The 25,528-nt window shown below is 40.8% G+C and overlaps 5 protein-coding genes and 1 pseudogene across 5 annotated transcripts; 5 read left to right on the forward strand and 1 right to left on the reverse strand.

Annotated features, from left to right (window-relative positions):
- The first annotated feature begins 154 nt into the window (after window positions 1-154).
- On the forward strand, window positions 155-7,599 carry LOC141839056 (ERAD-associated E3 ubiquitin-protein ligase component HRD3A-like; annotated as a pseudogene).
- Window positions 7,600-8,133: 534 nt separating this feature from the next.
- LOC141839055 (subtilisin-like protease SBT1.7) lies at window positions 8,134-10,459 on the forward strand. Its single transcript, XM_074726706.1, has one exon. The coding sequence runs from the start codon at window positions 8,134-8,136 to the stop codon at window positions 10,426-10,428; it is 2,295 nt and encodes a 764-aa protein (XP_074582807.1). The 3' UTR covers window positions 10,429-10,459.
- A 453-nt stretch (window positions 10,460-10,912) lies between these two features.
- On the forward strand, window positions 10,913-13,939 carry LOC141840094 (uncharacterized). Its single transcript, XM_074727988.1, has 2 exons — window positions 10,913-11,285; window positions 13,723-13,939. Exons 1-2 carry the CDS (start codon window positions 10,980-10,982, stop codon window positions 13,840-13,842), a joined length of 426 nt encoding a protein of 141 aa, XP_074584089.1. The 5' UTR covers window positions 10,913-10,979; the 3' UTR covers window positions 13,843-13,939.
- Window positions 13,940-15,918: 1,979 nt separating this feature from the next.
- On the forward strand, window positions 15,919-17,911 carry LOC141838184 (cyclin-A3-1-like). Its single transcript, XM_074725594.1, has 7 exons — window positions 15,919-16,251; window positions 16,357-16,589; window positions 16,656-16,808; window positions 16,890-16,923; window positions 17,018-17,167; window positions 17,614-17,748; window positions 17,840-17,911. The coding sequence occupies exons 1-7, from the start codon at window positions 15,919-15,921 to the stop codon at window positions 17,909-17,911; spliced, it is 1,110 nt and encodes a 369-aa protein (XP_074581695.1).
- On the reverse strand, window positions 17,533-20,118 carry LOC141838181 (pentatricopeptide repeat-containing protein At3g29230). The gene is made up of 2 exons (XM_074725590.1): window positions 18,291-20,118; window positions 17,533-18,174 (listed from the first exon to the last, which is right to left on the reverse strand). Exon 1 carries the CDS (start codon window positions 20,116-20,118, stop codon window positions 18,310-18,312), a length of 1,809 nt encoding a protein of 602 aa, XP_074581691.1. The 3' UTR covers window positions 17,533-18,174; window positions 18,291-18,309.
- Window positions 20,119-20,436: 318 nt separating this feature from the next.
- Window positions 20,437-25,505, forward strand: LOC141838182 (cell division control protein 48 homolog B-like). Its single transcript, XM_074725591.1, has 12 exons — window positions 20,437-20,655; window positions 21,851-21,895; window positions 22,297-22,352; window positions 22,451-22,600; window positions 22,657-22,764; window positions 22,881-22,980; window positions 23,131-23,421; window positions 23,507-23,676; window positions 24,079-24,207; window positions 24,715-24,808; window positions 24,894-24,971; window positions 25,104-25,505. Exons 1-12 carry the CDS (start codon window positions 20,512-20,514, stop codon window positions 25,398-25,400), a joined length of 1,662 nt encoding a protein of 553 aa, XP_074581692.1. The 5' UTR covers window positions 20,437-20,511; the 3' UTR covers window positions 25,401-25,505.
- The last annotated feature ends 23 nt before the right edge of the window (window positions 25,506-25,528 follow it).

Below are 25,528 nucleotides of genomic sequence, written 5' to 3' on the forward strand. Positions count from 1 at the left end.
TTCACGAGAACCGTCGGATCTTGTCTCTTCTCATCTGTTCGCCGTTGATACGAGCAAGCATGTCGTCGCATCACGACTTCTGCTTTACAAGGAGAACCACTCCGCCGGCGAAGTCAAACTTCACATCGACGCCGGGGAAGACGCACAATTCGCGATGCGGTGCGCTGCAATCAGCTGCGTCGCCGTCCTCCTCCTTTGTGACGCTCTCCTCGACGCAGTTCGTTTTCGTCTTCGCCAACGAACACATCCGAATCGTCTTCTGCCTCCGCGGCCCCTAGTGAAGAATCAGAGGGAACCGAGGGATCCAACGAGTGGGATGAGTTCGGCGACTCGGAGTCGATTCCGGACGTCGACTACGACCAAGGATCGTGGCTCCCTTTCCTCGAGTCGCCCTCTCTTCCGGATGACCCGTCGTCTGATGCCCGTGAAGTCCAATATGCATCCGGAGTCCGTAACATGATCTCCGCCGCGTCCTCTGGTGACCTTTCCGACATGGAGGCCGCCGCCGCCGAAATCGAAGCCTCTGCCTCCCGAGGCTACCCGCACGCGCAATCCGCCCTCGGTTTTCTCTGTGGCACCGGTCTCATGCGTGCCCACAGCCGCTCCAAGTCCTTCCTCTACCACCACTTTGCGGCTGAGGGTGGCAATCTGCAGTCCAAGATGGTTCTCGCCTACAACTATTTACGGCAAGAGGTGATTCCTAATCTGATTCTCCTTTTTTCCCCTCTTTCACCACTCTCTGACTTTTCTGATTCTTCTATGTTGAATTGTTCCTTTTGTATACAGGTGCATGAGAAAGCGCTGGTGCTTTATTCCGAACTTGCAGAGGCAGCGATCAGGAGCTTCTTGATATTGAAGGAGTCGCCTGTGATAGAACACATCCGGATCCACAGCGGTACCGAGGAGAACAAGGAGGATTTAAGGAAGTCAAGAGGGGAAGCGGATGTGAAGTTCCAAATCACGGAGTATCAGGCATTGAAGGGTGATTCTGCTGCCATGTACCAGATTGGCTTGTTGTATTACTATGGGTTGAGGGGAGTTAAGACAGACCTCACTAGGGCTTTGCATTGGTTTTCAAAGGCCGTGGAGAAGCAAAATCCAAGAGCAATGGAATTGCTTGGAGAGATGTATGCCAGAGGGGCTGGAGTGGAGAGGAATTATACCAATGCCTTCAAATGGCTCTCTCTTGCATCCAAGCATAAGTATTACTCAGCATATAATGGCTTGGGATACCTCTACGTTAAAGGTTATGGTGTAGAGAAAAAGAACTACACTAAGGTGAAGCCTGATCCTTCATATTTTAACTCGCATAAGTTCCTACCTTCCATTTCATTACTTAATTCAGGAGTTGAGATTGTCACAATACTTTAGTATATAAACTGAAATATCATGAACATATACTGAACCAAAAATTGATATTTAAGTTATTTGAAATTGTGAAAATCCTTCTGGATTTATATTGTATCTATATTAAGGTTTACTGGTTGCAGAGATCTCTAAAGTTTATGCCTCCGTGATATAAGTCTAACTGTTTCAAGCAATCACTTTCTGGAAGTCCCATTCAGATAGCTTCTATTTCCTGTTGGAACTCTTGACCTCTAGTCCTTGACATCCCACTCTGTTGCTAGTGTAGTACGATCTATGTTGCTTGATTTCTCATAGTTTCCATACAAACAGGGGTTTGAGATTACATGAAATTCAAAGTAATTTTCTTACTAGAAATTTGGAAGTAAGAATGACTCATAAATATGGTGAGCAGTCTAATAATCTAACGAAAATAAATACAATGTTAGTTTTCTGTGCAGTTTCATTTGTCAACATTAAATTGACTACCAGACAGCTTATAGAAGAATGGATGGATGATATTCATTTTTTATTGTTTCAGATTAGTCATTGCAAAAAGATTTCCTGCATGCTAAGGCATTGAAAATTTTGCCAAGATCTTGGTTTTGAATCCTTTCGTCCTTTCACATATCTTGCCAAAAAAAAGAAGGTTCAAGTTTGATAGATTAACTATAAGAGAACCATCAGCATATATTTAAAACATTAACATCCTTAGCATATGAAATTGATTATTCATATTTGAGATCAGTTTCCTTCTGTCACAAGCAGAGCCAAGACCCTAAGCTCAGTGGGGTCAGTTTTGTCTCTGCTACCTCTGGTCAGTTTAACCCCTAGTCTTTAGTAAATTATAGACCTTTAATATATTGAGATTTTTGTTATTTGCAAAATCAATTCTATGGTCATGATTCAAATCTTAATTTTCACCTCCAGGCAAGAGAGTATTTCGAAAAAGCTGCTGAAAATAAGGTGCCTGATGGATTCTATAACCTAGGCGTTCTGTATCTCAAGGGTATTGGTGTGAAGAGGAATATAACAAAAGCATGCGCATTACTTCTTGTTGCAGCTGATACTGGTCAACCAAAGGCCATCTACCTAGTTGCAAGGTTATCTCAGAAAGGCATAGGCTTTAAGAAGGATCTCCATATGGTATTCTTTTAGATTCTTTTTTTATTTTGCTATTTTTATTTAGCCATGTTTCTTTTTATATATCAAATGGGTTGTAGGTTGTCTGCCACTACCTCCTTGAATGAAGGTTGAAAGGCCACTCAACCTTTATTCATTTTCTTGGCTTCGGCTGTTTGCTTTTCTCCTTCTGTCTTTCCTATCCCTATTGGGGAACTCAGGATAACTACCAACAGAGATTCAAGCAAACTTGCAGGACAGCTAAGGAAAGCAAGACCATGAAGATCAAGACCCATGGAGCTATATTAACTAAGGCAATTGTGTAGTTTAGTTATCTTATATGTCCCAAGCACGTAATATAAATTAAACTTGAACCATTCCCATGAACAGTAGCATAAGTCATTCTATGCTTATTTTGTTGATCTTTGAATTCAGTCTCCAGAACAAACTAAGGCACGGGCAAAAGCATATTTGTTACATGAGTCCTGAACTCGACTCTAGATCTTTAAATGCCCATGAACTCTAATGTCTTCTCTTGGAAATCTAATATAAGCCACAGCGGCAGTTTATCCTATGTTTGAGTGAAAGTGAATGGTTACATACCATGAACGACAAGTGTCTAGTTTGACACAATAATTCTTCAATAGATCTATTTGCTAAGCTGAAGCTAGTTTACATTGTAACTTGAATAATCCACATCTCCTTACTAGATTATACTTGTCCTAATGCTTGATTAAGAATGAGAAAGATTCACTTGCTAACAGAATGCTTACAAGCTATGAGAGGTTGTGCTCAAACATTCCAGCTGACACTTTAAAACTTGGTGATTACTTCTGCTGTTTGCTGGTTGTTTAATGAGCTACTTTATTTATCTATTTTTGATTTTACATTATCCTTCTGCAATTCTATTCAATGCTATCATAGGTGATAAAGCATAAAAGGAATTTCATCATCAACTTCAGCATGAACTCCATTCTTTGTATCAGCCTTCTTAATAAGCAATAGGCTATTCTCTCAAACTGAGCTGACCGATTTGGTGAAAATTCTATATGTCATTTCAAGTGCCAAATTTTTAGCTTAGGAGAGAAAGAGAACCTTCAGCCACCTTGTAATTTTATTTTGTTGTATATTTTCTCTTTTCTTCATTTAAAAATGGTGTAGGAAACTTCTGTTTATTTCAATCAGCAATTAAAATATACTCTTAGTAGAGTTTTTTAAGCGTCTAAATTTACTTGTCTCCAAGTAGATCAGAAGAAGCTTGTAGGATCGCCTTCCTAATTCTTTTCCTCCCCCACAATTTCACTTAACCTCCATGCAGAATTTCTTTTGCCATAATTTCCCCAAGTTAAAAAATGAATGGAGATATTTTATTCTAGATAAATGGTGTTAGTAATTAACAGACAGTTGTTTATTGCTATGGAATTCTGATCCCATGTCTGTTTGCATTATACTTGTCCACTATTTATTAGATTTAGTCATAAAAAGACGGTTACTGGACTAATGACATGACCCATTCATCTTGTTTTATCATAAATTAAACTAGGAGTGGAAACTCACTAGAATTGGAGTGCCTTTTAGATAGGGTGACTCATCTGAAGGAACTTAACAGAATTAAATTGCTTTCAACTTGACATCATGATCCTTGACCAAGTAAAGGTGGCAATTTAAGTGGCAAGTTATCTTATAGCAGCTCTCTATGCTTTTTCAATGACATTGTGGTCTTCTTGAAAAGATCTATCAATCATTTTATTGTCTTGATGCAGGCCACACTTCTCTACAAGGCAGTGGCAGAAAGGGGACCTTGGAGCTCCCTGTTAAGATCAGCTCTTGAGTCATATCTTAAAGGTGATGTAGGGAAATCACTTTTGTTGTATTCGAGAATGGCAGAGCTAGGATATGAAGTGGCACAAAGCAATGCAGCTTGGATCCTTGATAAATACAGGGAACAAAGTATTTGCATGGGTGAATCTGGCTTTTGTTCAGATGCAGAAAGGCATACCCGTTCACACTCATTTTGGTGGCAGGCATCAGAGCAGGGGAACGAACATGCAGCTTTGTTGATTGGCGACGCATACTACTATGGCCGGGTAATCACCTTTTGACGATGACTTAAAAGAGTTAAGAGTATTTGGCTAATTTGTACAAATATCAAACCTTTTTTCTAAACTAATTGTGGGTAAAATTACATAATCTTGGCGAGGTGTGCTTTCCCAAACCATTTTTGAGGGCCAAAGCACATTGGCAGTCAATTAAGATGATTGACAAATTCTTGTCCAAAGAGCTTTTACTTGAACCATTGTATTCCCAAACTAAATTTTCTAAATCTATAATTTTGAGATTCTTGAAAGAATTAATATAAAAATTAATAATATTGAATATTGATATATGCACTTAGATGACCAATAATATTTTGACATGCACTTAGATGATAAATAAATGCTTCATAGACGATATGAAACTATGATAAATATACACATCAAATAAGGAAGAGGAACAGAAAAAAAGACTTGATTAAGAATAATAAAATAAGACAAAATTTATTTAAATATAAATAGTGATATAATAGGGGATATAGGTTAATGACGTAGAAGGATCTATATAACTGACCCCATCTAGTGGGATAAGACTTGGTGGTTGTTGTTGTATTGAATATTGATATAACATAATATAATATTAGATATTCAATAATTTAACATTTATGTAATATTATTTTAACACTTATAAAAAATAAAAAGTATAAAATTTAAAATATTATTCAATAAAAAGAAATGCCATTATTTAATAATATAAGAATCAATGAAGTAATATTTTAGATGATTAGACCATTTCGCTGTGACTAATTTGCTTCTTATGTGAGTTGGTTTTGAGGTGTGACAATAAAATATTAAGTAAAATATAAATTATTATTATCATCAAAGTATATATTTAAAAATAAACTCAAATGGGGCAGGGTGAGACATAAAATTTCTACTCTATACCTGCCTCCACACTGCATATGTAGTTATTTATTTTTCCAATCCCAAAAAAGTGAAATCCGCCACCTTTTGACCCCACATGGTCGGCCCCACGATCATCTGTTTACATTATGAGGTGAGGTAAATTCAATGGCAGACCTTCATAGGACATAACAAATTGTCTTCCCTAGATAGGAGACTTAAAATTCTATTATATATATAGAGATTGATAAATTTAGTTCTTTATAAAATCAAATTAGAATATTGATATATGAAAATTGATCCCACTATTATGTCATAACTTGTTTTTATCCTAGTCAATTCACTGTCTAGGTCTATTTTTTTTTATAGTGTATTTAGGCTCTGAAATTCTTATTTCGTTTATTACCCATCTTTGTCAGATGGTATTCCTTTACAGTTTACACAATTAGGCACATGCAATATCCACAATCGAATGCATTAGAATTAGGGAATTTGACGGTGAATTTTGATATTGGGTGATTTTAATTTGTATCTTTTATCTAAATAGGCTTGGTAGAGAGTGAGACTTTTGCCTGATTTTTTCTGCATGTCATTTTTTGATTTTGCATATACCTATTGTGGTACTTAGCCTCAGATTACAGATATTAATCCTGAGGTGATCTTGAATTGCAATTTCTCATGTTCATTATCCATCTTTTCAGATAACAAGACATTTTTGTATTGAAACATTTGTTTTCTGTGTAGTATATTTTATATAGGAAATTAATTACAATTAAGCTTGCAATTTGATTTTTTTGGGTATAGTTGCTCCGTCCATTTTGACCATGGAAAATAATCTCTCATTGCTAGTGAATTTTCTATGTCAGGGAACAAATAGAGACTTTGAACGTGCTGCTGAAGCATACATGCATGCTCGGTCGCAATCCAATGCACAAGCCATGTTCAATCTGGGATACATGCATGAGCATGGTCATGGACTTCCTCTTGATCTTCATCTAGCTAAAAGGTACTACGATCAGGCCCTTGAGAATGATGCAGCTGCCGTGATGCCTGTTAAACTAGCACTTATGAGCTTGTGGATAAGGATGAACTATGCTGACAGTTTCATGGTGAGGTTCCTCTATTCTCTTAATCAACTATCAATCTATGAAGTGATCACATATATGTGTTGCTTCTAGGTTGTAGGTTCCTCTATTGTTTCTCTATAAAGATTATCTTTATGTTCATATTTATTTGCTGAAACTGAAAGGCCTTTTCTGATTCTGTTACTTGAGCCTTTTCTTTTCATTGACTTGGTACTCAAATTTTGTAGTCAGAATTTTGGAAGCATTACCTAAAATTTAATAAGCAAAACATAGATTGTGGTTCATAATTAATTGATGAAGAAAAGCACATTACAGCTATCTCCTTATTTCCACATTTTGCGATTTGTTCATGTTGCTTTCTTCACAATGTTCTTATGTCTGTGATATAAACACCTGCACATGCATTTGAATTCTTGCCAGAGAGGAAAATGGCTCATTTAAATCTACCATTTTTTTTAAAATTTCCATTGAGGTCCTGAAATATAACACAGCCCTCTTGACTATTTGAGGGCTTAAAGAGGAAGACCAAATTGGTGGCTAGCAAAAGTTGAGTTAAATGTAAATGTTCCTAGGCTTGTATACTGAAAAGTTGGAAGGAGTTTTTTATAGCCAACCCTTCTGTCTTCATCTTCATAGTTTAATTTTTATTATTATATATTTTTTCTGTTGATGGTAACTCTCTTCCTTATGATTACTTATTTCTAAGTTTCAGGTTAAGGTGATTGATTCACTCCCGGAGTTGTTCCCAAAATTAGAGTTATGGGTGGACGAGGTGCTCATGGATGAAGGAAATGCAACGATATTAACTCTTTTTGCTTGTCTCCTTGCTGTACTTTATCTCCGAGAACGCCAGAGGCGACAAGCCGTGCCTATTGTGCCTCCACATCAACCAGATATTGCGCTTAACTAGGAGCCTGAAAAATATTTACTGGGATTCAATTAAGTCAAGTGAAAAGCATAGATGATAGGAGAACCTTGGGTACTATGAAAATCTTAGAATCACATATCACAAGATCTCTTCCTTTTCCTCCTTATTTGATTTTATCTTGAGACTGTAAATATTCTCCTTGACAGTGGAAGTTTTTTGCCTGAGTTATGTATCATTTACTATTTGTTAATTGCATGAGAATTATGATATTCACCAAAATTGCCATATTGTTGATTGTTAAGCATGATAAAACTAAAACTGAGGGGGGTTTTTCTTTACAATTTGCTCTGACAATATAAGATATGGTTATGAATTATAAATATTTATTGTTGACTTTTTGATACTTTTAAATTTATCAGGATCGCCGCCGCCGCCGCTGCCACCGCAATAAAGTAGCCTGAAACAGAGATCTACCTTCTTCCGGGCAGAGTCTCCGACGAGCTAAGTAGCTGACAAGGCACGCCTCTCTTTGGATGCCCGTGATGAGAACACGACAAGAGTCCTCTGTTTCCCTTCTCCACGGAGACCCCGCAACAGACTGTGGCTACCTCCAACACTCACGTACTCCGTTCGATTATTGTTGAACGTAGAGACGAAACAGAGTGGCCAAGTCCCACGCTGAAGACGACGAAACGCATGTGACTCTTCTTCCGGTCGCTATGCCTATCTTCTTTCTTGTTCCTCCTCCTCAGCCACTTGATCACTGGCTCGTTGAGAGATGGGGAGACAGAGGGATCTCTTGAGGTTGATCTTATGGCTCGTCCTGTGCTGTTGCAGCGCCCTCGCCGGCGAGAAAGGGACCTACATCGTGCACATGGCCAAGTCCCAGTTGCCCCCCGGCTTCGCCGCCCACCGCCACTGGTATGACGCCTCCTTGCGCTCCGTCTCCGACTCCGCCGACGCCATTTACTACTACGACACCGTCGCCCATGGCTTCGCCGCCCGCCTCACCCCTGCCGAGGCCCGCTCCCTCTCCCGCCGCCACGGCGTGCTCTCCGTCACCCCCGAGACCCGGTACGAGCTCCACACCACGCGGACCCCCGAGTTCCTCGGCATTGCCGAAGCTAACGGGTTCCTCGACGTGGATAGCCCGATCGGCGACGACGTTGTGGTTGGCGTTCTCGACACGGGGGTGTGGCCCGAGCGGCGGAGCTTCGATGATGCCGGGCTCGGGCCGGTCCCGGCGAGCTGGAAGGGCGAGTGCGAGGACAGTGAGGATTTCCCGGCCGTCAACTGCAACCGCAAGCTCGTCGGTGCCCGGTCGTTCTTTTGGGGTTACAAGGCAAGCGTGGGCACGATGGAGGAATCCAAGGAGACCAGGTCCCCGAGAGACCATGACGGCCACGGCACCCACACCGCCTCCACCGTCGCGGGCGCTGCCGTACCGGACGCCAGCTTCTTCGGTTTCGCCGCCGGCACCGCCCGTGGAATGTCGCCCCGCTCTCGCGTCGCCGTATACAAGGTCTGCTGGCTGGGCGGGTGCTTCGGCTCCGACATACTCGCCGGCATAGACAAGGCGGTGGAGGACGGTTGCGGCGTCCTCTCGCTGTCCTTGGGTGGGAAGATGGTGGATTATTTCCGAGACACCGCTGCCATTGGTGCCTTTGGAGCCACGGAGAAGGGCGTCTTCGTCTCGTGCTCCGCCGGGAACGCAGGCCCCGTGCCGTCTAGCCTCTCCAACGTAGCCCCTTGGATCACCACCGTCGGCGCCGGCACTCTCGACCGCGACTTCCCGTCGTATGTCATGCTGGGAAACGGGGAGAATTACACCGGAGTCACTCTATACAGAGGACCTTCCCTGCCGCCGTCGCCGACCCTGCCATTGATCTACGCCGCGAACGCCAGCGACGCTATCAGTAATGGAAACCTCTGCTTGCCGGGGACACTCTTGCCAGAGAAAGTAGCTGGGAAAATCGTTGTTTGCGACCGAGGGATCAACCCCCGGGTCCAAAAAGGATACGTGGTTCGCGAGGCTGGCGGAGCCGGCATGGTCCTCGCCAACTCGCCAGGCAAGGGGGAAGAACTTGTCGCCGACGCGCACCTCCTTCCCGCAGCAGGAACAGGAGAAAAGGCCGGAAACGCCATTAAGGCCTACCTTTTATCGGACCCGAACCCGACGGCGACCATAATTTTCGGCGGGACCAAGGTCGGGGTCCAGCCATCGCCGGTGGTGGCCGCTTTCTCCTCCCGCGGACCGAATACGGTCACGAGAGGCGTCCTCAAGCCCGACATCATCGCGCCTGGGGTCAACATCCTTGCTGCGTGGACGGACGCGGTCGGTCCGACAGGGCTCGCGGTGGACTCCCGGCGAGCGGAGTTCAACATCATCTCCGGGACGTCGATGTCGTGCCCGCACGTGAGCGGACTGGCGGCGTTCCTCAAGGGAGCGCACCCGGAGTGGAGCCCCGCTGCCATCAGGTCCGCCCTCATGACCACCGCCTACTCCGCCTACGCCGGAGGCGACTCCCTCCTCGACGCGGCCTCGGGCCGCGCCGCCACGCCGTTCGACCTTGGAGCTGGGCACGTGGACCCCCGAAGGGCAATGGACCCAGGGCTCGTCTACGACCTCACCGCCGAAGACTACATCGACTTCCTCTGCGCCTTGAACTACTCGGCCTTCCGGCTGGCGATCCTCACCAGGAGAAGCGACTTCGCGTGCGACGCCGCGCGGGCCTACGCGGTGGAGGAGCTCAACTACCCATCCTTCGCGGTCACGTTCCCTTCGAGCGGCGGGGAAGCTTCGGTAACGAAACACAGGAGGACACTGACGAACGTCGGCGAACCGGGCACGTACAAGGTCACGGTGAGGTCGTTGGCTGGGGCGGCGGCGGAGGGAGTGAAGGTAGAGGTGGAGCCAGAGGAGCTTATCTTCGGTGTTACGGGGGAGAAGAGAAACTACACGGTGAGCTTCTCCGCGGCGGCGCAGCCTCAGGGATCGTCGGGGTTCGGACGGCTCGAGTGGTCGGACGGGAAGCACATTGTATCGAGTCCGGTCGTCTTCATGTGGGCTTGAAATGATTCTTAACAATTTCACATCGCTATCACCTGACCTCTTAATTAACGGATTAATAATATATCTAACGGATTTAAAAAAGATTAATTTAATTGGGCACTTCTATTAAACAACTCTCTATTATATTTTTTATCTTAAATAATATTTATATTTCCGTCTTATTATAATAATTATAAAAATAGTTATTATAATATATTAAATAAACTGATTTAATTTGATAAACATACAATACAGTGAATGTTTATATATATAAATTTTTAAAAATCAATTTAATAAAATTATTTAAAATAGTTGTAATAGCTGCTAAATAGTTGAAATAAAAAATATAATGGGTGTTATTTTATTGTTTTTTAAAAAAGGGATGCTTTTTTATGAAAATAATTAGCGTCGATAATTTTAATCCTTTTGTAATTAATCATACATGGGGGCGCTGTTTTGATAATTTTCCCAAGAAGAATCTCGTACCGTCCGCTTCCCAAACTCGCGTTTTCCTGTCTTATCCACTCCACTCATCGTGCTCTCAGCGGCGACTCCTTCGATTCCCTTCTCCCATGGCAGGGACCTTCCCCTCCGGTGGCCTCTCGGCGTCCTCCTTCGCGACTACGGACCGTCGTCTGTGCCGCTGGTCTGCTGTCTCCGTCGCCTTCGTTTCCACCCGGCCAGCCGCGCCGGTGCCATTCGTTCGAGCGGCCTTCTCCTCCAAACCTGGCGCTGCAGCGGGAGTGAGGCCCGCAAAGGGCATCACCAAGCCCCGTCCTGTCTCTCCTGCCATGCAGGCGCTTGTCGGCGTGCCGGAAATCCCCCGCACCCAAGCCCTCAAGCTCATTTGGGCTTACATCAAGGAGCACAACCTTCAGGTTGCTACTGCCCTTCTTTTTGCCTTCCCTACGTACTTTACGAAAATCGTAGTTGTGTTTCGTGTTAGCGTCTTAGCTGAAGGTGTCCTTGATCTGACTATACACTTCTGTTCTAGCCGTGCTGATACAGATTAAGCATGCTTTTTTTTTTCTGTGATTTGTTATGTGTTTCCTGAACAAGTTATATCTGAGGTTGCACTAGACAGGCACAGAATAACTTAGTATTTTATTAGTAGTCTTAGATCCATGCATGATATGCTAATTTTCTGAGTTGAGAGCACTCCAACATCACTTGTTGGTATCATCTCTACTGAATAGCACAAAGAGACTTAGATGATAGGATTGCAAACATACAAAGAAACTTGGAGAAGCTGCGGCTGTCACCATGTGCCAAAGCCATTTTAATCATTCCTATACATGTTTTAATATTGGTAGAAAAAACAAGCAAAATCTTACATTACACTTTCCTTGAAGACCAAAGCTTTCCTGGTAGGAAAAAAATTCCCTTTGCTATAATGCAGCCCAAGGTGATGTCATGGCATTTGCATACTTCCCTATATTAGGTGTATTATGCTTGGGAGAGCATGACAGTTATGTGCCTGTGAGCAGGGGCCAATCTCATTGAGAGACCATCAATAATATCTTTATGCACTTGCTTTTTAAACACAGTGGTCATTCTTGTTCTCTGTTATGAAGTTATGTTTTTTATGTCCATTCTCTTAACTTGTAAGTTGAATCCTGTAGGACTTTGAAAGAAAATGCTTTTGTCAAGTGGCAAATTTCTCATAGTAAAAGTTTGGAGGGATGTTCTGATAGATTATATTTCCTTTGATAGGGTGAGGGAGTTATATAGCATTTTTCTGAAAGTCGGATGTGCGAGTGTAACAACATTCTTGAGATCTGAATGTGAAAAGAGGTGTTGATATATAAATGAACAATGCTACGTTGATTATCAGAGGAAGGATAGTACTGCTGCAAGAACTTTCTTGTGCTAGAGATTTGATGTTGGACAAAGTTTTTCTGAGATGCTCTTACAAAACAATATATTTTTAGATTAAGTTTTGAGTTGGTATGTTTATGAAGCATTGGTGCTTACATGACTTGTTTTATATTGTCTTTCATTACTAATAATAGGTGGAGGTTAGCTTATAGGAAATTTGTATGTGTTTCTTGACAATGCATTATGCTATGATTATGAAATTCTAGTTCAACCTTGAATGACAATGACCATTTTCCTGGTAGTATTCAGGACCTCATGAAATTCATGAATTTGTTGATCAATCACTATGTAACATCAGTAGGATCTAAGTCTTAATAGATTAGACATCCCAGTTAGCAATATTCTGAAATGTTATGGGCTATTATGTTCTGTGAGAGCGATGATGCCTAATCATAAATTGAAACATCTACTTCTTGTTACCTGTTTGGAATTGGAGGAAACTATAATATTTTGCTATCAGGCTATGCAATTCATAGAATGAAAATGAAGGCTTGGGGAAAATATGCTGCATGTTCTGTGACATGAAAAGCTCATATTTTTTGCTTTGCTTAAGAAATCTTAAGAAAAGTTCATAAAATTTTTAGCCATCTTGAAAACCTTAGCACTGAGATAGATATATGGGTTTGGATTGCCAGATTAATCATTTTGAAGTATAGAATATTGGGGATTGTTTTTGGTTAAAACACACATAATACCACAGGGATTGGCTTTAAGTAACATTTGTATAAAAATTCAAATGATTACATTTTTGGGGTTGCTATGCCAAATGAAGTCCATGCAAAATTATGAATGATTACCTTTTGTAGTTACCGAAACAGACTATAGGAAGCTTGAAACGTAGCATAGATATAATCTCTTTGGTTGCAAGGGTAAGATTTTGCATACTACACGGACACATACCACAGTTTGATAGAAATCTGGTGCAGTGGCAGCCTATTCTATAATGCTTTGAATATGCAAATGTTCACATGATGCCAATGTGCTGCCTTCAAGAATACATATTTTAGTCTCGTATGTGGTGTTCCTCTTGGAACATAAGAGCAATACATATACCTTCATTTGTATGTCTTTTATGTCTTAAAATTCATAGTTAGTCAATGGCATTCAATTAATGTTTTGCATATTGAGGTCTTCAAGTATGCCATCAGAACAAGGTTGTTTGGTAACATTTTTATAATTCAAGATGAATTTGCATTATAATGAACCTGTGTTTATTTCAATTAAATCATGTTTTCCAATTAAATCAAGAATTTGCACTAAACATTTGCAACGTCTAGTAGAATTAGGATTGATCCTTGTTTACTATAATTGATCTTCATAAATAGTATAGGTGATCCTTACTATGTTCTCTCTCGCTAATGCATTTGTGGAGGTTAAGCTTCTAACTGATATTAATTTCCTATTGGACTGCTCTCTAATGTAAGACTTGTTTCGCAGGATCCAAATGACAAGAAGGTAATTATATGCGATGAGAAACTAAAAGCTATTTTCGGTGGGAAAGATCGTGTCGGGTTTCTGGAAATTGCGGGGTTGATTTCCCCTCACTTTGCAAAATGAAAAAGTACTATGACATTAGCTAGTTTTGGTATATGGATGACTATAAGCTCGTCATAACTTCTCCATGGACCTACAAGTTATTAATCCCATTTTCCTATGCTAATGACTTAAAATATCGTTTTATCTTATCGACTTAGTTGTATGGCTAATCCTGATCCTCAATTTGCTTCTGCCGTACTTTAGATTCTCATGTCTGCGGCTATTGTTGGCTGGCTAGTTTTGTAAGTATGATATCTTCGTTTGTTGCTTTCAATCATAAAACTTGCCATTGAGTAACATAACACTGTAAAACCCCAAGCTGCTAACTTGCTTTGTTTACATTCTTTTGAACTTCAGGTGCAGCTTTTTTAGCCAGATTATCGTAAACTAGATGCCGTTTGCTTTCGTCTCTCGTTATAATTCCTTTTTTTAATATAAATTTTGCCTAAATATATTTTTTTAAAATGCCATTCAGGGGTTTATTGATATTGGAACATACTCTAATATTTTTTTTGTTTTGTTACCAAAATGTCAGTTCATAGTGTAGAACAATTTTGATAAGCTATTTTCTTTTGGATAGAAATCAAGATGGTGCCTTAATTTTCAATTAAAGTCATATGTCTTATTTTCAATTAAAGTCAAATGGATATCCATGTTAATTATCTGAAATTTGAATTATTTGAATTATTTTTACTCTTAATAGGTAGTTGTTATGCATTGTAGAAGTTATATGTTAATTTTTACATGTTCGATTATGATCAAAATATGTTCATTTGAAATGTAATAAATGTACGAAGTTATATTATTTTAATCAAGTTATTTAAAATTAAAATCATATAAAGTCATTGTTGTAGAAGATAGTGTCTATACGTTGTAGTGAGTGGTCATTTAAAATATAGTGAGTATTATAGAGTTTATATCGTTTGTTTTGTTTGTTGAAATGTTATTTTACTCAAGTGATCATTTTTAAGTAAAATTAAAATGATATAAAGTTATTATTGTAGAAGTCATTAATTAGTTTTTATAACTCATAGAAGTTAGTTACACATAATGTAAAAGTATTTTGGATGGTTTATATAGTGAATGAGTTGTCCATTTGATTTTAATTGAAAATGAAGCATCTGACGATTTTATAAATGAATAGGGTTGAGTATTCAATTAAAATCAAATTGAATTGAAATAATTGAATCGGATTAAATTTTTTTGAGCTAACCGAACTGATTAAATTTTTTTTAAAAAAAATAAATAAATCAAATCGATTAAATATTGATTAATTTAATTTTTGTTTGAATTAATTAAATTTTTAAATATTATAAAAAATTTATCAATTAATTGAGATTTATAAGTTTAATTAAGAATTTATAAATTATTTTTTATTTTAATTAATTTAGTTTATTGGATTTAATCGAATAAGAAAATTTTAAAATTGAAATCAAATTAAATTAATTGATCTTTTAGGAAAAAATAGTTAAAATTTTAAAACAATTGAATTAAAATTTTAAATTTGATCAATTTATTCGATTTAACTGAATCGAATAAGAAAATTTTAAAATTGAAATCAAATTAAATTAATTGATCTTTTAGGAAAAAATAGTTAAAATTTTAAAACAATTGAATTAAAATTTTAATTTTTGATCAATTTATTCGATTTAACTGAATTGTTATTCACAATGAAACCAAAATATTATTATAACACTTTAAATTAAATCTTCAAATCTTTTAATCAAGCATAAAAACTGTCATTCTAATATAATTAGAAGGATTAAAATAACTATTCTGATGAATTTACTAGATTATTTTTCTTACGAATTTATGAGAAAATTTTTTTGAAATCAAGTCAGAGATTTTCTGAATTTTTTTGTAAAAATTTTTTTTTCCTATGAAAATTGATGAATAAGTTCCGTCTTTTTTTTTTAAAAAATTGGCGCATCGTTTTCCCCGCGCGGTTTTCTCCCTACACAAAACCGCGCGGTTCTCTCTCTATACAAACCCCTCGCCCCCTCCCCATCTTCTTTGTTCCCTTCTCTGGATTCCTCTTCGCGTCCCTACCTCCTTGTCAAGGTTTAGCAAGAGCGAGCAAGGCGGTCAGAATCATCCATGGCGGACAAGGAGAACTGCACCCTTCACCTCACCCCCTTCGCCGCCTCCGAGAGAGACGCCGCCTTTTCCTCCGACGCCCACCCTCACCCGGCCAAAAAGATGCGCTTCGAGCTGGTCGATCTTCCCTTACTCTCCAACGCCGACCCTATCCTCATACCCAATCCCCCCACCCCGCCGCTTCACAGGCCCAATTTGCAGCGTCGGAGTAGGGAGGGGCAGAAGCAGAACTCCGTTCTTGCTCCGGCGGTGGCTTCAGACTCGTCGGAACTGGGTTCCGGAAGCGATGCGCCTTACGCTTCGGACATCTATAGCTACCTCAGATCTAAGGAGGTTAGGCTCATACCAATATTTTGGTTTTTTTTTGCCAGAAAAAAGCAGCTTTTTTTTTCAAAGGTAAATCGATACTAAACGTCGCTGCCTTCGTTGAATTCCCAGGTTGTTGCCAAGAACAGGCCAGTGGCAAACTACATGGCGACAGTTCAGAAGGACATCGACGCCAATATGAGGGCGGTTCTGGTGGATTGGCTTGTTGAGGTAGCAGAGGAATACAAGCTGCTACCTGATACCGTTTACCTCTCTGTCTCGTACATTGATCGATTCCTCTCTTTCAACGCCGTCAATAGGCAGAATCTGCAACTCCTTGGCGTGACCTCCATGCTCATTGCCTCGTAAGTTCCTTGCCATTCGGCTGGTATTCATTTTTTATTTACTGATAAAAGGAGAAAAAAATGCAGCAAGTATGAAGAGGTCGATCAGCCCACTGTCAATGATTTTTGCTACATCACTGATAACACTTACACGAAGGAACAAGTTCTGAAAATGGAGAGAGACATGCTCAATTTTTTCAAATTTGAGTTGGGAAATCCTACCATCGGCACTTTCCTGTGGTACTGATTTTGTCTGTTTGGACTTTTACCTTGTGGTCATTGTGTATGCATCTAATTAAATCCCTTAATTCCTTGTTCTAGGATCTTTTCTAAGGCTGGTCAGGAAGATGAAAAAGTGAGCATCTTATGAAAAAATGTTTTTTTTTAAAAAAAAAGTTGTTACAATACTATGTTATAAAAATTGCTGATGGTTCTTCAAGCTCATGCAGTATCCACCTCTGAAGCTACAGTTCTTGAGTTGTTACATTGCTGAATTGAGCTTGCTGGATTATGGATGCCTCAGATTTTTGCCATCTCTAGTTGCTTCTTCAGTTGTCTTTGTTTCTAGATACACCATAGATGCAAAAAGGCATCCTTGGGTAAGACAAATACTTGAGATAGATATAGATCTATGTTATAGCTAAATCTTTGCCATCTCTAGTTGCTTCTTCAGTTGTCTTGGTTTCTAGATACACCATAGATGCAAAAAGGCATCCTTGGGTAAGACAAATACTTGAGATAGATATAGATCTATGTTATAGCTAAATTTTTGCCATCTCTTCTACAAAAAGGTGGATCCGCCACCTTAGCGGCCCCACACGGTCGGCCCTATGACCATCTGTGAGGAGGTAAATCGAGAAAGTGCAGTTGGTTATGACACAGGAGGGTATTGCCTGGCTTTGCCAGGATTCGAAATCCTTGCCCTCTTCTGCAAGTCTGCTGCGTCGTAACCAACTCACCTATGTCCCGGGGGCTAATTTTTGCCATCTCTAGTTGCTTCTTCAGTTGTCTTTGTTTCTAGATACACCATTCATATGCTTTGCAGAGCAAAAAATTGATCGAGTGCACTGGCTATAATGGAGTTGACCTGAAGGATTGCATCCATGCTCTACTCGATCTGCAACTGAAAAACAAAGCTCCTAACTTGGCTGCTATCAGAGATAAATACAATCAGCACAGGGTAAGTTTATTTAACTAGGTAAAAGTGTATCAATGCAGCTGTTGTGGTTACCATAAGCCTTCTGTTTTAACCTGTGTTCTTCTTTTTACAGTTCAAGTGTGTGTCTTCATTGGTTCCTTCTGCTGATGTACCTGCAATCTACTTTGAGGAACCTAAGGAATAGTGTCTCTGAGAAATGCTAAATTGTTTCCAGTTCTCAGGAACATTGCCACTTCCCTGTGATCGAGTGAAGCAGAGAGCTTGAAATGATTGCTCGGAGTGATATTGTTGCTGTTGATGTCTTAATCTGATCGTTTACCAGATGAACCATCAGCCATTAATGTTGAAGAAGAGATTTTGTTTTTCTTGATTGCAGTTTTGTTTGTAACTAGAGGGAATCCCTTTTCAAGGGTATTATAGATGGGTAACCTCACATCAAGCTCGATCCTGTATGAATATAAGAAATTAATTAATAGCATGATTTATAGTGGAAAACAATGTTGTGAATATTTTTCAGAAATAAATTCTTTGTTGTTCTTTCCTACATCAAGAACAGAAATCACCATCTTATTTCTCATGTCCTCAAGTGTTGCAAAGGTGAGCCTCCTTTGGAGCATAGCCAACTTGAACAATGTGATGGCTCAACTTATCGAGCATCTTAAAGATTCTAGTTGTTTGTGGATGTTTTCTATCCCCTGCAGTGAACTCATGCACTGTATCTCTGAGCTCGATCCAACTCGAGCCTGCTGGCTTTGGCCTTCCCGTACCTTTCATCTTGGTCCTTGCCTTTGCCACTCCTTCCCATTGCCTCGCAGCTGCATAAATGTTTGACAATATCGCATAATTCCCGACATCAGAAGGTTCAAATTTTACCAACTGATTAACTGCCTCCTCTGCAAGATCAACATTGTTATGTAGTCTGCAAGCATTCAAAAGGCAGCCCCATATGACTGCATTGGGCTCACAAGGCATTGTCTTTGCGAGGTGGAATGCCTCATGAAGAAGCCCAACGCGCCCTAAAACATCGATCATACAACCATAGTGCTCGATCTGGGGTACAATCCCATGGTCTGTTTCCATGCTGTAAAAGAAAGAGCGAGCATCTTGGACCAGCCCCATGTGTGTGCAAGCACAAAGAATGCCGATGAATGTCACAGCATTAGGCCTGATGCCTTCCATCTTCATCCGGGCAAACAGAGACAGAGCTCTCTTTCCATGCCCATGCATGGCTAGCCCTTGGATCATACAATTCCAGGACACTAAATCTCTGTCAACCAATTCTTTGAACACACTCCAGGCTTTGTTGATACAGCCACATTTGGAGTACATATCGATCAGCGCATTTGATACATGAGTAGACAATATCAGTTTACTTCTTTTCACATAGGAATGAATTCTTTTGCCAAGGGAAAGCAAGCCAGATTCAGCACAAGCAGCCAATATGCTTACGGTAGCGGCAACATCCAATTTGAGGCTTGATTCCTCCATCTGATCCAACAAGCGAGAGGCCTCCTTTGCTTTCCCTTTCTCGGCATATCCAGTTATGATGATGGTCCAACTGACCAAGTTTTTGACAGGCATTTTATCGAACAGAGCCCTCGCCGTTTCCAGGTCCCCTGCCTTGCAATGTCCTGACACTATCGTCGACCATGACACCACATTCCTCTCAGGCATTCTACCGAACAAGTCAAAAGCACTCTCCATCTCACCGGCTTTAGCAAGTCCATCCAACAAAGTGTTCCAGCTGATGATATCCCTCTCTGGCATATCTTCGAACAGCTGGCGGGCCTCCGTGAGTTCTCCCGCTCTAACTGCTCCGGCAAGGATTGAATTCCACGATACAACATCCTTTTCGGGCATTCCATCGAATACCTTCTTAGCTTCCGCGAAGCCTGCAGTGCTAGTCTTGGAGTATGAATCAATGAGAGCGTTGGGAACGAAGATGTCTGATAAAAACCCAAACTTTAGGACATGAGAGTGGATCATTTGAACGAGGGCGAAGGAGGTGCCGGAGCAGCCTCGAAGTAAGCACGAGTAGGTGAATTTGTCAGGAAAAATGCCATCTTTCTGCATCTGAGTGAATGTGGAGAAGGCCAAGGAAGGCTGGGAGTTGTCGGCGAATGCGCGGATGAGGACGTTGTAGAGGTGGGCATTGGGGAAGGGGACCTGGCGAAAGACGGCGACGGCGGGGAGGACCTGGCGGCAGAGCGAGTAGGCGGAGATGAGCTTAGGGGCGACGAAGAGGTCTCGGTGGAGGTCAGCCTTGAGGATCTGAGCCTGGATTTGGCGCAGGTGGTCGTAGTCGGAGCAGCGGTGGAGGTCGACGAGCTTCTGCTCGAGGCGGCGGCGGTGCGAAGTCCACTGCGGCGGGCGGAGGGCGAGTACGGACATGGAGGGGGCGAAGCTTCGCCGCGAGCGAAGCTCGTTTATCCGCCGGACGAAGCGATCGGCTCGATGGAGGGAGACGAGAAATGAAGGGATAAAAAACGGATCGGTATCCACAAATACCCGTTTATTAGAAATCCGTTGCGATAACGAAGCGGATCCAACGAGCCTATCGATTTGCTTTATAACAAAATCGTAACCGCTCGCTGTTACGATAACGAAGCGGAAGGGAGCAAGCCGACGGAGCCGCCGCCCTCAGCCGCCTTTTCACCCTCGCGCCGCTCTCCTCCTCCTCCTCCCCTCCCCTCCCCTCCCCCTTATCTCCCTTGGCTGATTCCGTCCCGTAGCTTGATTTCCTCGCTTTCCCTCTTTCGCTAGCGAACTACCTCCCCTTCTTTGATGGAGGGAAACGGCAGCAGAAAGGAGGGAGTTTGGAGAGCTGAGGATGAAATTGCTGGTAATAGCAGGGCCATTCAAGCCCTTCGAGAGCTTATAGTGTATCCTTTTATCTATGCCGAGGAAGCGCGCGAACTTGGGCTCAAGGTAGCTTCTTTCTCTCATCTTTTGTTGTGCCTTGTAAGAAGAAATTTTGTATTATATATAGATTCTACCATTGCCCCTATGTCTAGCTTGTTACATAGACTAGAAAAGCAATCTGTGCAGAAGTATAATGTTTGAAAATTTTCATCGATGTGAACCGAAGGTAGACGGCAATGAAAACACTGTAAACGACTCAATATCGGTTATTTTTCTGGCTAAGTGATGACAGGGCAACAACGAGAGACACTAGATGATCTGTTATTGATCTATTTTTTCGCTTGAGAGGAAAGTAGGTGATGAAACCTCTAGCATTAGAGCAACTGAAGCATGATAAGAGATTGAGAAAGATATACATTTTTTGTCATCGTTGTTGTCATGCATGAAGTGCAACAAAACATAGAAGTGTCAGCGTGTGTGATCAGGATGCATATGAAAAAATATGTCTTTGAGACACACATCAAGAATGAGTGGAGAAAAAAAAAGGATCAAGTGAACGATAGGGGGAGACCGATTTAGTGACCTTCCTCCACCCACTCACCTTTATTTTTCTTTCTTTGTAATAAACCAAGTGTAGGAATTGCGTGAAGTACAGCAGAACATTAGTGTGACTAATGCATGCTTCATGAACGCCACTGCCCATGATGTGTTACTTCCTTTACACTATTGCACTACATGCATAGTATCAATGATGACAAAGATTATGTCTCTCTCAACTCAATCACTTTAATCAATCACCTATTTTTTACTCAAGTGGAGAAATTGATCGATATTGTCATCTAAAGTGCCTCTCGCTACTGCCCTTTTATCACTTATTGAGGCGGAGAACGGCTGACATCAAGTCATTTGAAATGCTTTCGATGGCACTCACCTAGTGTCGATGTTGATGGAACTTTCAACGATCATGGTTTCTTTAGGATATTTATTCTAATTGTAACAGGATAGACATAGTATCTATGCTTTAGCTTGAGGATGAGCATTATATAAAATAAAATATGGCCTAGTCCAAGTCATACCTAGTCTTATGAATATATTTAGATGAAATTAATTATTTAAATAAAACTATTCATATTTAGGGTTTTAAATCATGTAACCAGTCTTCATCAAATACATTGCAATTTGACCGTTGGGAGATCACTAGTTTCATTTTCAGTGAACTGTATCTTCTTCCTTTCTTAGCTTATTCTGCAACATCTTGCAGTGGCCGAGAGGGTTGCTTCTTTATGGTCCACCAGGCACCGGAAAGGTAACCAATCACCTCTTCTACTCAAAGTAGTTCTTTTACCTATATAATTACTGCTTGTGGCATTTTTAACATTGTTTCTCTTTCGGTTAAACAAAAAACAAATGATAGATTTTGGGAGTTATGGATTTTCTCTATCATGATGGCCTAATAGAATGCAATTACTATGGTGAAAAAAGTTTGTGGTGGTGTTAGTGTAGGTTGATTCATCATGAAACTACTGATAGCATGGTAAAAAAATTACTTTTTTATGTTTATTTCAAACTGGGCATAGTGCAATATGCTGGAGTTGATTTAGTGTTTGTAGCTCAGTAGTGCAATTGGACACTTGTCTATGATCTTCATATGTCAAAGCTATTGGGATGTAGTTTCACTTTACCTATTTGATATTTTCCATGTCTCAGACTAGTCTGGTGAAAGCTATTGTTCACGAATGTGATGGACATTTGACTATGATCAGGTAATGTAGAAGAGTATAAAGAAACAAGGCTTATCATTTACTCTCTCGCCTTATATGTATGTATGTTCTTTTTGTTCTCATGTGTGTATTCTCTGCAGTCCATATTCTGTTCATAAATCATATGCAGGAGAAAGTGAAAAGTTCTTAAGAGAAGCATTTGCTAAGGCTTATTCATATGCTTCATCAGGGAAGCCATCTGTCATTTTCATTGATGAAATTGATGCCATATGTCCCCATCGCAGTTCGAGGTATCTCGTGTCTAAAGTTTTTTTTTCTGGCTGTGGATTGATCTTAGTTTGGGCAGGAGAGAACAAGAAACTCGAATAGTAGGTCAGCTTCTTACTTTGATGGATGGAAATAAGTCTCGATCCAAATCTCTCCCCCACATAGTTGTTGTAGCATCCACTAACAGGTTAGTGTCGAGCAGCGAGTATTAAATACAACTATTTTGTGTACTTTTGCATCTGTGCTAATTGTCTTGTTTTTTGAAACTAAGAGATTGTTGCTTGCTTAATCATGCCTCAATAGAGTGGATGGAATCGATCCAGCATTGCGCAGGCCTGGGCGCTTTGACTCAGAGATTGAAGTTACACTTCCGACAATGGAAGAACGTCTTCAGATTCTTGAGGTATGGTTTGATTGTATATTTCCTGACAAAACTCTTCTTTGATATCTTGCTAGACTTAAGGTTTTCTTGCCAGTGTCCCGACATTGTTTTGTAAATTGACAGATGTGTTAGCCTTATCTTTACAAGTTATTTTGATATAATTTTATTCAGCTCTACTCCAAGAATTTTCAACTGGATGACAATGTTGATCTGCAAGCAATTGCTGCCTCCTGTAATGGCTATGTTGGCGCTGATTTAGAGGCCCTTGTCCGAGAGGCTTCTAGGTTTGCTTATCGCAGATTGTCAGGAACAATTCCTGGTGGAGATGGAGCCACAATTATCATAAAGATGGAAGATTGGGAGTCTGCTAGATCTGAGGTTTGTCCAAGTGTAACAAAAGGTGTCACTAAGGAGGTCACAAAAGTGTCATGGGATGATATTGGAGGATTAAAAGATTTGAAGGTTAAATCCATTGTTTTTCAATCTATCAAATATTTACCGAGCATCATTATCTAACTAGGTTGCCGAACGGTCTTGTTTGAAACAGAAAAAACATAAACAGGCAGTGGAATGGCCGATTAAGCATGCTGATGCATTTGCAAGATTAGGAATATCACCAGTTCGAGGAGTTCTGTTACATGGGCCACCAGGGTGCTCAAAGACCACCCTTGCCAAGGCTGCAGCCACTGCTTCCCAAGCTTCATTCTTTTCCTTGAGGTTACCTTTACATCTCAATGAATCCATTTTTTGACTGATACACTTCAATTTCGGTGCCATAAATCTGTTATTGCAAAGCAATCAAAACAGTAATCAACACTGCATCTATAGAATGTTTTACTTGCCGAATTCTTTTCCCCCTGGAGTCTTCCTATATTCGTCGGGATTAAAGCCTCTTTTCTCAATTGGATTACTGTCCATATAGTTAAACCTAGATTTTTTGTTGATACTTCTTTGGAAGACCAGTGCTTGTAGTTGCATTGCAATGAAGTCTATGGGAACATAGTTCATATGTCCACTCTATTTCATTTAGCTATCTTATTTCTGTATATGGAATGGATAGGTCTCTTTTGATTGATCTTTTACATTTATATCTTTGGATAAATTTTAGTTATTGTGCAGCGGTGCGGAGCTGTATTCCAAGTATGTTGGAGAAGGGGAAGCATTGCTGCGGAGAATATTTCAGAAGGCACGTCTTGCTGCACCTAGCATCATTTTCTTCGATGAGGTCGATTCCATTGCTCCAAAACGGTAAACATACATTTCGATTATCGCAGCAACCATTTAGGATACAATGACTTGATGAGCTCACATTCCTTTGAAAAGAATTCTGAAATTTCCCCCCAAGAAGATGCTTCAAAGAATAAAGTAGGAAAACAAACTAGGTAATGCAGGTGAATAGTTTGCAGTTAAAGGTGCTTTCCCACCCCATCTCCACATCCTTTCTCTCATATATGCGCATAATCTAGGTTTAGTCGTAATCTGAAGGTTCAACTGCAAGTCGTAATCTGAAGTCGGTGAATGCGGGACTCACAAGGATTCTTGAAATATATCCACATGGTTGCGCTGCTTTTAGAAATATAACACTAGTTTCTGTTCGTTCGAAAGAAAAACAATGACAACCAAAAGGCACACTAGACAGCACAAGTATTGGCTGTTGCTGGTTTTTTTTTCGCGATTGAGTACACTTTACTTTTTTCTGGTAACGACACTCTTTAGCCCACCATTTATGTTCAAGTTTGGTTGATGTTTCGGTAGCGGCCATGGTGAAAACTCAGGTAGTAATGTCAATGTTGGAGAAAGACTACTGACTACCTTATTGACAGAAATGGATGGTTTAGAGGAAGCTACGGTAAGTCCCTAACAGCCATACTATCTTCGGTTAATGGTGCTCAAACTATAACTAATTTGTTCGGTTCATGTCCTGCCACTTACAGGGAATTGTTGTCTTAGCTGCTACAAATCGACCCGATGCGATAGATGCTGCTCTTTTGCGTCCTGGTCGTTTTGATTCGGTATCCCCACATAACCCACACATCTTGTTTCCTTGAACTACAGATTCTGCATCGTTTTTCCTTGTTCTTCATCATGGTTTTATAGTCGCGGCATCTCTTATTTCCGATGTAATGATTTTGTTTGTGCTCTAGGTGCTGTATGTACCGCCACCTGATGCCGAAGGCCGGCATGAAATATTACGTATCCACACAAAACAGATGAAGCTAGGGGAAGATGTCGATCTCCAAAAGATTGCAGAATGCACTGATCTTTTCACTGGTGCAGATCTTGAAGGACTATGTAGAGAGGCAGGCATCGCGGCACTCAGAGAAGATAAATCTACTGAATCTGTCTGTAACCGGCATTTCCAAATCGCAAGAGATTCTCTCAGGCCTTCGCTGACTCAATCAAAGGTCGATGAGTATGCCAGGGCAAAGTTCCATCGATAAACTTTTATTTGTTTGAGTCGCCCAACTCTCAATTCAGTTGACTGGTTCAATCAGCATGCTCGATGAAATTAAACCAATGAGAGAATATCTATTTCACTGCTCCAAACACTAATTGTGTGTCATTTTGC

Source organism: Curcuma longa, chromosome 11 (assembly GCF_044706935.1).
Source record: "Curcuma longa cultivar G26 ecotype Majalengka, Jawa Barat chromosome 11, ITB_CL_G26_1.1, whole genome shotgun sequence".
Lineage (NCBI taxonomy): Eukaryota > Viridiplantae > Streptophyta > Magnoliopsida > Zingiberales > Zingiberaceae > Curcuma > Curcuma longa.